The following is a 13,122-nucleotide window of genomic DNA, read 5'->3' on the forward strand; positions in this document are numbered from 1 at the left end:
TGTGGGATGGAGGTGGGGCAGGGCGCAGTGGGCAGCGATATATTGATCCCTGAAACCAGAGCTAGATTACCAGAGCTGCACTTACTTTTACCACGGTGACTAGGCCGTCATTGCTGTTTGGGTCTGTTTGGATGGCAAAGCGGCCAGTGGGGTCCCCACCACTGATCCGGTACACAGCATTCCAGGCTGGTGTATGAGGCTGATCCTTATCAGTCACAGTCAGATTTGCTACGATGACATCTACTCTGTTCTCAGGAACTTCGCCATAGAACTGCAGGGAAGACAAAGCTCAGTTGGAGGAGCTCTGTGGACCCCTGAAGGACAGTGTGTTTTGATGACCACACCGCCCTGATTTTACTGCGCCATTAAATCTTTATTATCTACACTAAAATAAGAGATCGGGAATACACGCAATCACTGCATTTATGTTGGACTTTAAAAAATACCATAACTTTATGTGCAGTAAATTTTGCCCCAAATTATGTTACAGTTTCATTAATATTAAAATTAAGCTTTCATTAGTGACTGCTGGCTGATTAATGGGCAGCTGGAGGAAAGGATCCATCTGAGGAAATAGTTCTATTCAAGAGACAATAATCACCTGGTGACAAAGTCTCATGTTGGTCATGTGCTTGAACGTATTTATTGCAAATTGGGTAGTGTATTATATTTCTACATAGCTGATATATTGCATAATCTATTAATATAATTGTATCTTGATTATAAACTATATTAACTGTAACAGCATCAAGTCATTTTTAAGTATTTTTTCCCAGGCATCCTATTTTAACAACTTTATCAGTGGACTGGGAGACTCTGAGAAAACAAATTACCTTGGGAGCCTTATTTAAAATCTTGGTGACAAAATATGTCTAAGTCAGCAGTCACTGTGCAATTAGGTTAAGAGAGTTCCACCTCTATTTAACACATTTATTATTCATGAAAAGAACTTCTCCATCATGGACCTCAGACCTGAGGATTTCTGAGTGACAGTCTGTACTTACAGTCATAGCAGTAAACTCTGGAGGATTGTCATTGATATCTGTCACGGTGATGACAGCCGTGGCTGTGTTTGAAAGGCCATATGTGGGATTGCCTTCCATGTCTGTAGCTTGAATTATTAATGTATATTGTTGCACTTTCTAAAAAGACATAAAGATAACAACTTAAATGAAACTAATTCCTCAAGAAGACATAACAGTTGTTCTGTAAATGGCTTTTTATTACACACCAAGAGTACAGCATCATTCATTCTGATTAACGTGACTTGAGATTTCCCAAGTGGAGTTTACTTTAACTTGCGAGGCACAGGTCTGGTTCTTGTCTGGAGAGATTTAACTGTATATATTCACTTCTACTTGTGGAAAGGAACACATTGGAGATGTGTGAAATTCACAGCTGAGGTGAAATTTGCATCTTGTTTCAAACTTTCCCTCCTTTCCGACTTCACAACAAGTCTGTTGGTTTATATTTACTTAATCATATGTTCATTTCTACCAAGTTTAGGGCACCAAAGACAGCAAGGATTTTAAGAGGATAAAGAAAGCATAAAACAATCATAAAACATACCCACTCATATATTATTACATGTGGACTTTCTATTATCAAAGTGTTGCTACATTTTCTTCCAGTTCCATACTGGAAGAAAATTTATGTATATACATATAAATACACACACAACTCTATAGGTGAGATATACTCTTAATTGCAATCATAACCTAATTAAAAGGCTTATGTTTAAATCCTTAGACTCAGAATACAGTTATTTAGTAGCTGCGTACTCCATAGATTGCTATTTGGGCATAGTATTCATTGTATTCACTGTTTATTAGCACATCTATAGAGGATAGGGACACACATGTGGATGTTTATTACAAAGACAGCATTAGCATTTTCAAATTCAATACTGAACCTGTAATGTATCTAAGAGAAAATACTGAGATTGTTTGAGATGTCATATATATATGTATATATATAGATGTGTATGTGTGTATATATATATACACACACACAAACACACACACACACACACACACTAGCTGACATCTTATATGTTAGGAAAAATCTAACCCAAATGAATATCTAAAATCAATTAAAATCTCTGTGAAGATTAGCACAGATAAAAAAGCAGAGATCATTTTCACAAATTTTAAAACATTCTGAACAGCAATACAATTCTTCATACAAAAATAAACTGTCACTGAAGAGTGCGTTTCCCCTGGTTCTAAATATAGCTTACATTACGAATGACCACTCTTAAGAGATTTCTGTAACGTGGATAGAACAGACACAAATTGCAGCTTTTGATTTAGTTGTTAGTGGGAAGGGCAAAGAGAGAGAAAGAAGTGGGAGGGAAAACAAAACCTCACGCATTTGATTTTAAGTCTCTGTCCACCCAAATGCCAATCTCCAGCAGTGATTTATGTTAGCTTTTCTTTTTTAAAAAATTGTCTTATTAAAAAAGAAAAAGACAACACTTCTTGTATCAAAAATGAAACAAAGAAATAGTGCTAGTTGACTCATTTTAATCTACCTTAAAGAAAGAAAGAAAAGCAAAAACAACAACAACAAAAACCATAGCTGTTATATGGAAATATAATCCATCATTATTGCCTACTTTCCAAATATCTTTAAACATCTTTAAAATGACCTAAACATACTGTGTACAGTTTTCATTGAGTTGAAATATTGGGTTCAGTAGCAAATACTGGAATTGTTTTTTTAAACTTTTTAAATTGAATCACAAGTGATACATGCAGTTACAAAGTTGTTTGTGGTTAGGTTTCAGTCATATTATGTTCCAACACTGGTCCCTTCACCAGTGTACCTTTCCCACCACTGAATGTTCTGTTTCCTCCTGTTCCCCCCCCCTCCACACACACACACACACACAACCCTCCTGCCTACTTCTGTGGCAGGCAATTTTCTTCTTTCTCTCTGACATTTAGATTCCATAAGCTTCTGATTTCCCACCCTTTCGGTCCAACATTTTACCAAGAAGAATCTGCTTAAAACACTTTCCTCACTGCCTGTTCTCGATGGAGGAAACTCAACTGCGTGCTGTCAACTGTTCCCAGTCTGGAACACAGCTATCTCCCAAAGCTATCTACTACCTTTCATTCACTTACCTGACACCTCTAGCTTTTGTTTTTATCTTCAAATGTCTATCATGACCTTATGCCATTGCATTTGACATTTCTCTATGCTTAGATCTGAGAGGTTTTGCCCCCTACAAGACATTTGGAAATATCTCAAAGAATTTTTGACTACCAAAACGGGGGGTACTACTGGCTTACTGATTCCTATTATTATGCTATGATATACCAGATTGATTTTCACAAAAAATATTAATCTCATCCAAAACTTTAATAATGCCAAGGTTGAGAATTCCTGAAGTAGAATTCATTCGTCTAAACTTATGTGCTAAGCAGTATATTGCATTAAGTAATACTATACAGCAATACTGCTTCAAGCAAATTGAGAGCTAAAATTCACCTCAGGAATAACTTTTGAAAGTCCTTGGTCCTATTACCTCCACACATAATATTGCTACCACTGTTTTAGTTTATAGCTCTTTTCAGTACATACATCTTTCTCCACCTTCTATGAACACATGTCCACACACCCTTCCCCAGGGCCAATGCTCTACCTGTGTTTGTGTGGTTGATATGAAACATGAAGCTGGAGCTGACAATTAAAAATTGCTTTTGAATTTGAGGTTGAATAAATGAAAGGATGAGAAAAACCTGTTGTCTTATTAGATTTTAAAAATCATTTCAACATACCTTCTGATTTATACGGCTTGCCAACATTTATTCATTAAATCACAGAGTGAGAACATAAACCAGCTATTTCCCAAACTACAGTGATTCATATAACATCCTCTCAATTCTGCAATATCCTATTTCTATACCATGAGTCACTTCACTCCTATTTATCTTGACATTGAGTCCCATTTTAAAAACATAAATTAATTTATTATGAAAGAAGTAAATGGAAAACTGGCATCCCTTGCCATAAGTGTGTGGAACTATAAAAATAAACACAATATAATTCTTGTACTCTGGCCATCCCTCTTTGATGAAGTAGTATCTAAAAGGCTTGTGGTCTGGTTTTCCCTAGAGGCTTTCCTATGTGTATCAATTAAAATCATTTTGCCTGTGTACCATAGTTTGAAATATCAAACTAGTATAATGTAAATGAATGAAGAGGTGAGAACATTCAGTCACTTATTTGGCAAACAAGTAATGAATGTCTACAAAAGGCCAGGGAATGGAGTATTTACTGGGATAAAACAATGATGTAAAGTAAACAAGTCAAACAATATTTACTTCAACAAAAACAGAGATGGCCTTGCAGACATTAAGTGATACTGACAGACATTCATGGATTGCAGAACCAGAAGGTATAAAGAATGTAGTTTTTGTGAAAAGACAAAAGAGTCTTTTTTTCGGGGGCTTGGGGGTTTAGACCTGACAATATCCAGAGGTCACATGAAAGAAAAAATAATTAAGAAACACAGATTTGTTTGCATTATATTAAGGGATAAACAGTTAATAATATTATTATAATTTGGGAAGTAGAGATTTATAAGCTTGTTAAAATTCTTAAGTGCTAATAAGAAATGGGACTGATACTATCTATATTATGAACTTGTGGCCCAAAATATGTCTGAGTGTTGGCTGCATGCCAACATTAACTGAAGATGAGGAAATACAATGGTTTAAAGATAGGAATGCCTAGATCACCCTTGGTCCCAAAGTAGAGGAGAAGGAAAGACAATGGAGCGGGGGAGGACAGTGAGAGAGAGTGTAAAGTTCAAGGTAGTTTGGTGGCGTTAAGAAATGACAGAACTAGATATCTAGACTTCCGAGTCAACAACACTGAAATCAGGGGACCCAAACTTCAACTACTAAACTTAAATGGTGCCAGGCTAGGAGTGAGGGGGTAGAGGAGGGAACCTGGGAACACCAGTGGAGGGAAGTTGACACTGATGGTGGGATTGGTGGTATCTGAAATCTGACTGTGAATAACTCTGTAACTATGAATAACTTTGTAAGACACAGTGCTCCAATAAAATAAAATTTAGGAAAAAAGGGAAAAGCTTTGAATAAGAAGGCCCTTCCGTTGATCGTCGATTTGCTCGAGCGGGCCCAGTAACGTCTCCATTGGAGACTTTGTTGTTACTGTGTCTGGCATATCGAATACTCTCGGTAGCTTGCCGGGCTCTCCGAGAGGGGCAGAGGAATCGAACTCGGGTCGGCCATGTTGGCCGCTTGTAAGGCGAACGCCCTACTCGCTGTGCTATTGCTCCAGCCCTTGCATTTATTGACCTATGTGCCAGGCAATGTGCTAATATAAACACTGGCATGATCTCAAGTTAATCCTCAAAATAACCCAAATAAGCCAATTTATTTTCTTTTAAATTTTATTTAATTGAGTCCGGCAAGCTACCGAGAGTATCTCGCCCGCACGGCAAAGCCTGGCAAGCTACCTGTGACATATTCGATATGCCAAACACAGTAACAACAAGTATTAGGACAGAGACATTACTGCACCCTCTGGAGCAAATCGATGAACAATGGGAGAACAGTGCTACAGTGCTAATTTTAATTAAAAGAATTTTTTTGAATGCCAGGGACTGAAGCCAGGTCTGTCTAGTGCAAGGTAAACATCATACTTCCTGAACTATCACTGAGGCCCTGCCCCTCTTTTTAAAGTTTAAAATAAGAATTAATGATGAAGAAAAATATGGTTAAGGAGGCCAAGTAGTTTATCCATTGATATCCAGTCATAGGAGGCAATGCCCAAAAATCCAGATTTCTGAGTTTGGAGTCTGCATCATTCATAGTCTTAGTATATTAAAACCTTCTTAGAAAGTCAGAATTTAGAGATGGGATGTGTTCCTCATGGTTGGGAAAAGCATGAAGAGAGCCAGAGTTTAAGGTGATGAGGAAGGAGTAGAAATTAAGCCCGAAATACGTTTTTTCATAATAAGAAGCCTAGTAATGAAAAAAAGAAAATTCATCATGGGGTTTTCTTCAGGGTTTCTATTCATGATCTCATAAAAGGTAGATGAGAAGAAAAACATAAAATTAGTGAATATTAGGAACAAGGCAAATATAAGCCAGGCTTCTCAGCTTGTGTATATCCATGGATGCAAACTAGAGTAGGTACCCAGAGAAAGAATGACTGGGAGAACAGACCTCAGAGTCAGGATTAACCTGCAATAGTCAAATGGCAGAGTATCCTCATGAAATACTACTACTATATGAAAGAGTTTCTGAGCTATTTGCCTGGTAGGCTGTTACTGTTACTTATGGTCAGAAGGCAAGTGAATTCATGAGGTTAAGGCTAAAGAAGGTTTTAGGATCAAGATCTTAGAGGGTCTGGCATGCCACGGGCAAAAGAGTTTCTAGATGTGTGAATACATGGCTATGGATGCGTGGCTTTGAGACATATATCACCTCTGGATTCTCAGCGTGTCTGCAGATTATGCAGAAACCTGTGGGTTTTGTAAGAAGGATCCTGGAGAAAAGTAGAGAAAGGAACATCAAGACAGCAGAAAACAGAAGAACATTTTTGTCAGAAAGAACAGAATCAGGATCACAACTAAGAACTGTTAGTTTTGGAAAACATGAAGCTTAATATTTTTTTGGACATGAGAAAAATGATGACGTGAAGAGTGATGGCACTCTCCGAGCCAATGCTGAGGCTAGATTTTAATGGCAACGGGGAGAGTCAGAGCTAATATTTATCAGGCAGGCACTAATGTTTATTGAAGACTTTTTGTCTTGTGTTATCTACTCATTGCAACCAACCCACAAAATAGGTTATATTACAATCCCCATTTCCAAACGTGGAAGCAGAGGCTTTGGGTTAATACACTGAGGGTAAAAAGTCCCATAACAGGCAGAGGCAAAATTCAAGCCTAATGAGGCAGAGAGTGATTCATCAGCGATTCTGGCTGAAAGAGCATGAGGTGGGCATAGAGGAAAAAAAGGAGATAAAAAAAAAAGATATGCCAGGAGAATGCCCCATCAAGTAATACGGCAAGAAGTCAGGTGGAGCTTAAAATCAAACAAAGGATAGGATATGAGGTGGGTAAAGCTTTAGACCTGGAGAACCAAAGAATTGATATACTTTTTTTTTTAAAACCTGGAGATTAGAGGAAAATAAAAAAAGCTGAACTTCGGTAAGCATTTCAATGATTAGGAATTCAATCACTTAAAGATGTCATATATCCTGGGAGAACGACAACTGAAATGACTTTTGACAGAAAGAAAACTGTGAATTCTAATAGAAATAAAAGAATCTCAAGCCTGCACGAAGCCTGGAGAAGTCAAAGTAATTTATTCCCGGCCTCAGGCAGAAATTACCATAAACCTTCTGAGATAGATACATTTTTTTTCTGTTAAATGACTTTCAGAAAAGGAAGGTTTTCCATGATTTCCCCTAGTAAGTCATTGTTTTGCTTAATAATTTTGCTGTCAAGAAGCTATTTCTCACACTGTATCTAATCCATGATTCTACAGTTGCAAATTCATTTCCACATTCATTTCATCAGGAGTAGGGCATATCTGCTTCTGTCCACTGCAAGATATACTTAAACTACGATTATGGTCCGACTTCAGACTTTCGTCCTCTAAGCTAAATGCGATCTCTTTGGATTTTAAATGTGGTTGGTCTACTTTAGAAAAGTGATAATTTTCCATGCCTCTCTTTTCATCATAGAACAGCCAGGGTAAATGTGATAGGAATAAATACTGTACAAAAACAAGAGGAAGCCTCATTTCAGACTCAGAACCAGGATGTGAATCAAAGAGAAATATTAAGATTCAGAGAGGAGCTCCCCCTTTTTAGTCTATGAGCACCTGGCACTCAAGAGAATGCTGAAAAAAATACCCCATATTCTCATTCAAAGTAAGACATTCATGCAGTTATTGGCATTTAGGAATAGTATTTCATAAAGTGATGGAGGAGATAAAAATATATACATATCCCAACATCACTGATTGGATCCATGACACCTGGATTGTTGACACCTGGGAGCAAATGGGTAAAATATAATCGGCATGTATCTACCTCCTAAATGAAGCTCTCAGCTGAGTAGTGAATAAAGGAATCTTGATTGGCTCAGATTACATTATTACAGCACTTCCAGTACTACCTTGTGTATATAATTAATTGCAACAGTAATGTTTTCTTCAATCCAATTCAAGTGAGTGCTACTAAGGCAAATAAAGCATCGTAAGAACCAACCCTGAAATTCTTGTCAATAATATTTATTATAGTATGTTTCCTTCTGACATATATAATAAGATGTCTCATCACTACGAGATCTGGTTCAGCCAGGAATAGACAAGGTATGAATCTCTGTGAATTAGTATACTTGGAGAATTAACTACTACAATGACTACTGGTGGTCAATAATGACCTTGGGGATCTGTGAGAAAATGATCAGAAAAATAAAAGAAATTGCGTCAAAAAAATACATGGTAGCTGAAATTTCCAGGAAGGAATGTAAATGTTTGAATAAGATCATGAACAATTAGAAGGCTTAATATCAAGAAAATGATACAAAACATTCCTAGCAGCAGGAATTGCATGAACAAAATCATTCAAGTGTATAGACACTATGTCTATGATAATGAGATGAGATGATCCACCTAAAAATAACCAAAACTACCATTCCATCTCAGACTTTGATACTGCATAATTTCAATAGAGTCAACATTTTATGGCTTTTCAAAAACACTGTCAGTAAAAGAATTTCAGCTGTCAAAATTTCAAACCTGTCAAATAAGTTAATCTTAGCATTAGTACAGAACTAGGCTATACTCAAGGGTCACACACTTGTTAAGTGACAGATTTTAACAGTACCCCATATTCACATTAAATGTTTGGGCATGATTTTGAACCTATTTGCTCATAAGAACACTGGGGGAAATTGAGAAAATGTCACAGATAGATTTTAAAAATAAGATGTCATGCCCAATTCAATCAGCTAATCAGTGGCTGAATAAATAACAGTACTCCTACATTTAAAAAAAAGATGTCAGAGGATCATTGGTTTAAGTTAGTCAATCATCAAAATAATTATTAGAGACTAGCAAACCTTTGCTAGGTTTGGAGCGATAGCACAGTGGTAGGGCGTTTGCCTTGTGTGCAGATGGCTGGCCAAGACGGGTTTGATTCCTCTGCCCCTCTCGGAAAGCCCAGCAAGCTACCGAGAGTATCTCGCCTGCACAGCAAAGCCTGGCAAGCTAACCATGACGCATTTAATATACCAAACAGAGTAACAACAAGTCTCACAATGGAAACCTTACTGGGCCCACTCAAGCAAATTGATAAACAACGGGAGGACGGTGACAGTGACAGCAATGGTTTAGCCAATATACTATGCACCATTACAAATACATTTGCCCTACAGAAACTACTATAGAATAATGTTTCTAAACCAGAAAATAATGTCTCCCATCAGTCCCAAGATATTCCAAAGGGGACATAGATGAACACTGAATAAAGAAGGAACCATGTCATGAGAGTAGGGGCTAACTGGTAGAAAGGGGGATCACAGGGAGGAAATAAAGTTGAGAAACTCGGCTATACAAAGTACAACTGGTTTTCTAATGAAAATAAACATTAAAATAAAGTTGTTGACATATTATTCCTCTGGGATAATGTGTATGTTACACCACATTATTTTTAAGATTAAGAACAAATCAAAATACAGTTTTTGGATGACTTACTTCTCTGTCAAGTCCAGCTGCTACTGTAATGATATCACCAGTCTCATTGTTGATTGTAAACATGTTGGGAGAAGGGGTGCTTGGTGCCTGGGACACGATTCTGTACCTCAACATCCCATTTGGGGCACTTGGATCATCAGCATCAATAGCAGTGACTGTCATCACATATGTTCCTAGACACAATGCAAATGGATAATGAATGGTCATCCTTTCAAGATACCTAAAATAAAGGCACACTTACCCTGTAAGGCAATCTTAGTTTTACTGATTAAAAAGAAAGTGACTTTATTGAGGCCTAATTAAAATACTACTAAAAAGAACAGAACTCATTTAAAAACACAAAACATGGTTTAGATACTGGGAGATTATTTTAACTATTTTAAGTTATATATTTATATGCAATTTTTTCCAATTTCACTCTATAATTCAAAGAGAATATCACTTAAGACTTTCACTTATCCCAAATGCAAAAATACTACTGATAGCTTTAGAGACATATTTTATGGCCACTGTCATATTTTTCCATTATGCAATAATATATAAAATGAAATGCTGAGCATGATTATCCCCAATGCCTAAGTCACTTTCTGAAAGTAAGCTGTGTGCGTAACGATGCACACTCCATTTATTCGGGTCATAAGGAATTATTCCAAGCATTACTGTCTTGGTACATTGAAGAGGAATTTGGCATTGTGGCTCATTATTTCCTAGGAGATTAAAAAACACTGTGACAAATTTTGGGAGTTCAAATCATTAGGTATCTTGGAAAGGAAATTTACAAAGCATTAGGATCAAATAATTTCAAACTAGCTAGACAAACCTGTAATTTAGAAAAGAAATACAGTTACTGTTTAAAGTTGTCACTGTTTTGTGGGTCTTTATAAAAGATGGATTATGAAAATTTCCTTTCCAACCAAGCCTACCTCCTTCACCAGTACTCTAAAGCTTTAGAGCTTTCACAATTACTATCCCTTTCCATAGGCCATTTGTGCCCAGATTGAAGAGTTAAGTATGGGCACATTATTTACATCTCAAGAACCCATTTAGTGTTTGACTGGATAAAGGGGTTATAAAAATTTTGTTTTAAAATAAATTTATGATTTTTAATAACAAATGCTTTATCCTCATGGTTATTTTATATCCCTGGAATCATGTAAAAATTTTCTTGAACGGATATGGGCCTCACATAGAAAACTTTAGAGATCTTGCTCTAAATAAGACACTGATTATGCACTAGACCTACACTTATATTACTATTTTTTTCAAAACTTTATTGGGTACTTGCATTTATTTTCCTTTTTGTCTCTATTCCTTACGAAAATGTAAGCACCAAAGGGACAGGACGTAGCTGGTAACTGCAGTATGAGTGGTGCTCAGATTGCTTAGTACACAGTCCAGGCTCTAAACTAGGTTAAATGAATAGATTAATGAATGATTAAAACAAAAAATATGCTTCAGCATTTCAAACCAAAGTACTGATTACAGATCAGATGAACTCAGGATTGATGATATCTGATACTGCCTAGAGGCTGGAATGAAGCTCAGATGAGTGTGAGTTCAGTCTCTAAAATTATGTCCTTTAAGGGTTCGATCCCTGACACTAAAATAAGAAGCAAAAAGTATGATTTTTTTAAAAGATAACATTTATTAAAATAAAGTCATACATTTAAATCTAATTGCATTTTAATAAGCAGTTTTTAACATGCTTGGGTTTCATAGTATTAAAATACGAAGGAAGTACATTTTGTATCATAGCAGACACAAACTTCCTGCACAGTTCCTTTCTCCAGTTGCTTCCAGCAGTAACTTCTGAGGACAAGTGTTTTTGGATCAAGAGAAAAACATACACAGTCATACCTATAAATGGTTTGGTGCATACAGATTCCTAAATTGATGCAGACAACAAAGGTAATGGTACATGTCACCGTTTTAAATGTTGAGGTTTTTAAATACAAAATAGTGATAATAGAGCTAATTAAATCTCTCTAAACACCAAATTATCTTGGAAAGCCTGGTAAAACATGTCTTTTACCATCTTTATACCAACAGATTTTCTTGTTTACTTGGTTAAAACTAAAAAGGCCTCTCTGTCCTTGCTGATTTATTGTGACTAACGTCTATTGTGCTTCTAGTACAAGAATACAAAATCTTGGTCAAACATCAGTTCACAATGCTGAAAGGCTTCTGGCAACTGCTGTTTCTAGGCTGGGTCACTTTCCATGACATTCGTTTAAAAGCTAGGTCTGCAGATGACATTAGGGTCAGCTTGAAAGTAAACATCTCATGCAGCTATAGGGCAGTAATCACAGCTGTCACCAAGCCCCTTTTCTACTTTTAGTTACACATAAGAAACACCCAGTATTTAGGACCCTCCAGCTGCATTTAGTTGCTGCTAACTCTAATACAATAAAACCTGTACTTCATGAAAAATGAAAGCTCCTGGTGCTCATTTTCTAGCTGTTCTGTATCCATGATTCCAGAACGGAAATGCACTACGTAGATTCTGTAGTATAGAATTAGGTACTGTGGTATTTAGACAAAGGTGGGTGGTGTATTTTCAAAGGTAGAGAAAGTCATTGTGAGGTAAAATTGATATTTCCCTGTTTTCCCTTTCAATCAGTTTTTCTCTAAATGAATTTCCTTTTGCCCCCTAAAAGCATTATGAATGAAAGAAAATGACACTCAGAAGTTCACCATGATTTTCACCTTTTCTTGCTTATCTAACAGTGTTGAATTAAGAGTTTCTTTAAGCCATCCCTCAACTACTATCTCTTCATAATATACTTACCAGGTTTTGATCCCTCTGGAACCGTCCCATTCCAAACCTGGTGTAAGAACTCTGGTCTATTATCATTCATATCAATGACATTGATGACAATGTCAATGGGATTCTCCACTTGATTTCCATTAATATCCACTGCATGTGCCCTCAACTGCAAAAGTAATTAGAAAACCAAAACTATTTAACAGAGTTTATACCTCAAGTAAGAAGATAAAATACCCGGTCACCATACTTCCTACTAAATGCCCAGTCACCATACTTAAACTAAAACGACAAATAAGTACTGAGAAACTAGTGGGGGGGGGGGGGGCAAGGGGGGAGAAAAGGGGAGTAAAAGCTATTTTTCTACAAAAATGAAAGATCTTCCAACTCTACATAATTAGGGTTGCTACCGTAGCAAAAAAAAAAATAACCACTGTTAGGTATTGTTCTCAGAGCTTCATGGATTATGACTCATTTAATCAAAGAATGTAGTAAAGATGTTCAGCATTTGGAGATGAGGAAATGAAGAACAGCAAAGGGACTTTGTCGTCTATTCACAGTCCAAATAGTCTGTTTTTGTTCAGCAACCAAATTCTTTTGGTAAAC

General features: G+C 36.6%; 1 protein-coding gene across 1 annotated transcript in view; it reads right to left on the minus strand.

Moving 5' to 3' along the window:
- Nucleotides 1-13,122, minus strand: part of CDH2 (cadherin 2) — a 237,457-nt gene that overhangs the window by 47,303 nt on the left and 177,032 nt on the right. Inside the window, exons 6-9 of the mRNA XM_056138030.1 lie at nucleotides 12,541-12,685; nucleotides 9,753-9,925; nucleotides 1,005-1,142; nucleotides 86-271 (exon numbers count right to left, since the gene is read on the minus strand). Of these exons, the coding sequence (XP_055994005.1) occupies nucleotides 86-271; nucleotides 1,005-1,142; nucleotides 9,753-9,925; nucleotides 12,541-12,685 (642 nt within the window). The remainder of the gene's footprint in view (nucleotides 1-85; nucleotides 272-1,004; nucleotides 1,143-9,752; nucleotides 9,926-12,540; nucleotides 12,686-13,122) is intronic.

Source organism: Sorex fumeus, unplaced genomic scaffold, assembly GCF_029834395.1.
Source record: "Sorex fumeus unplaced genomic scaffold, SorFum_2.1 ptg000128l, whole genome shotgun sequence".
NCBI lineage: Eukaryota > Metazoa > Chordata > Mammalia > Eulipotyphla > Soricidae > Sorex > Sorex fumeus.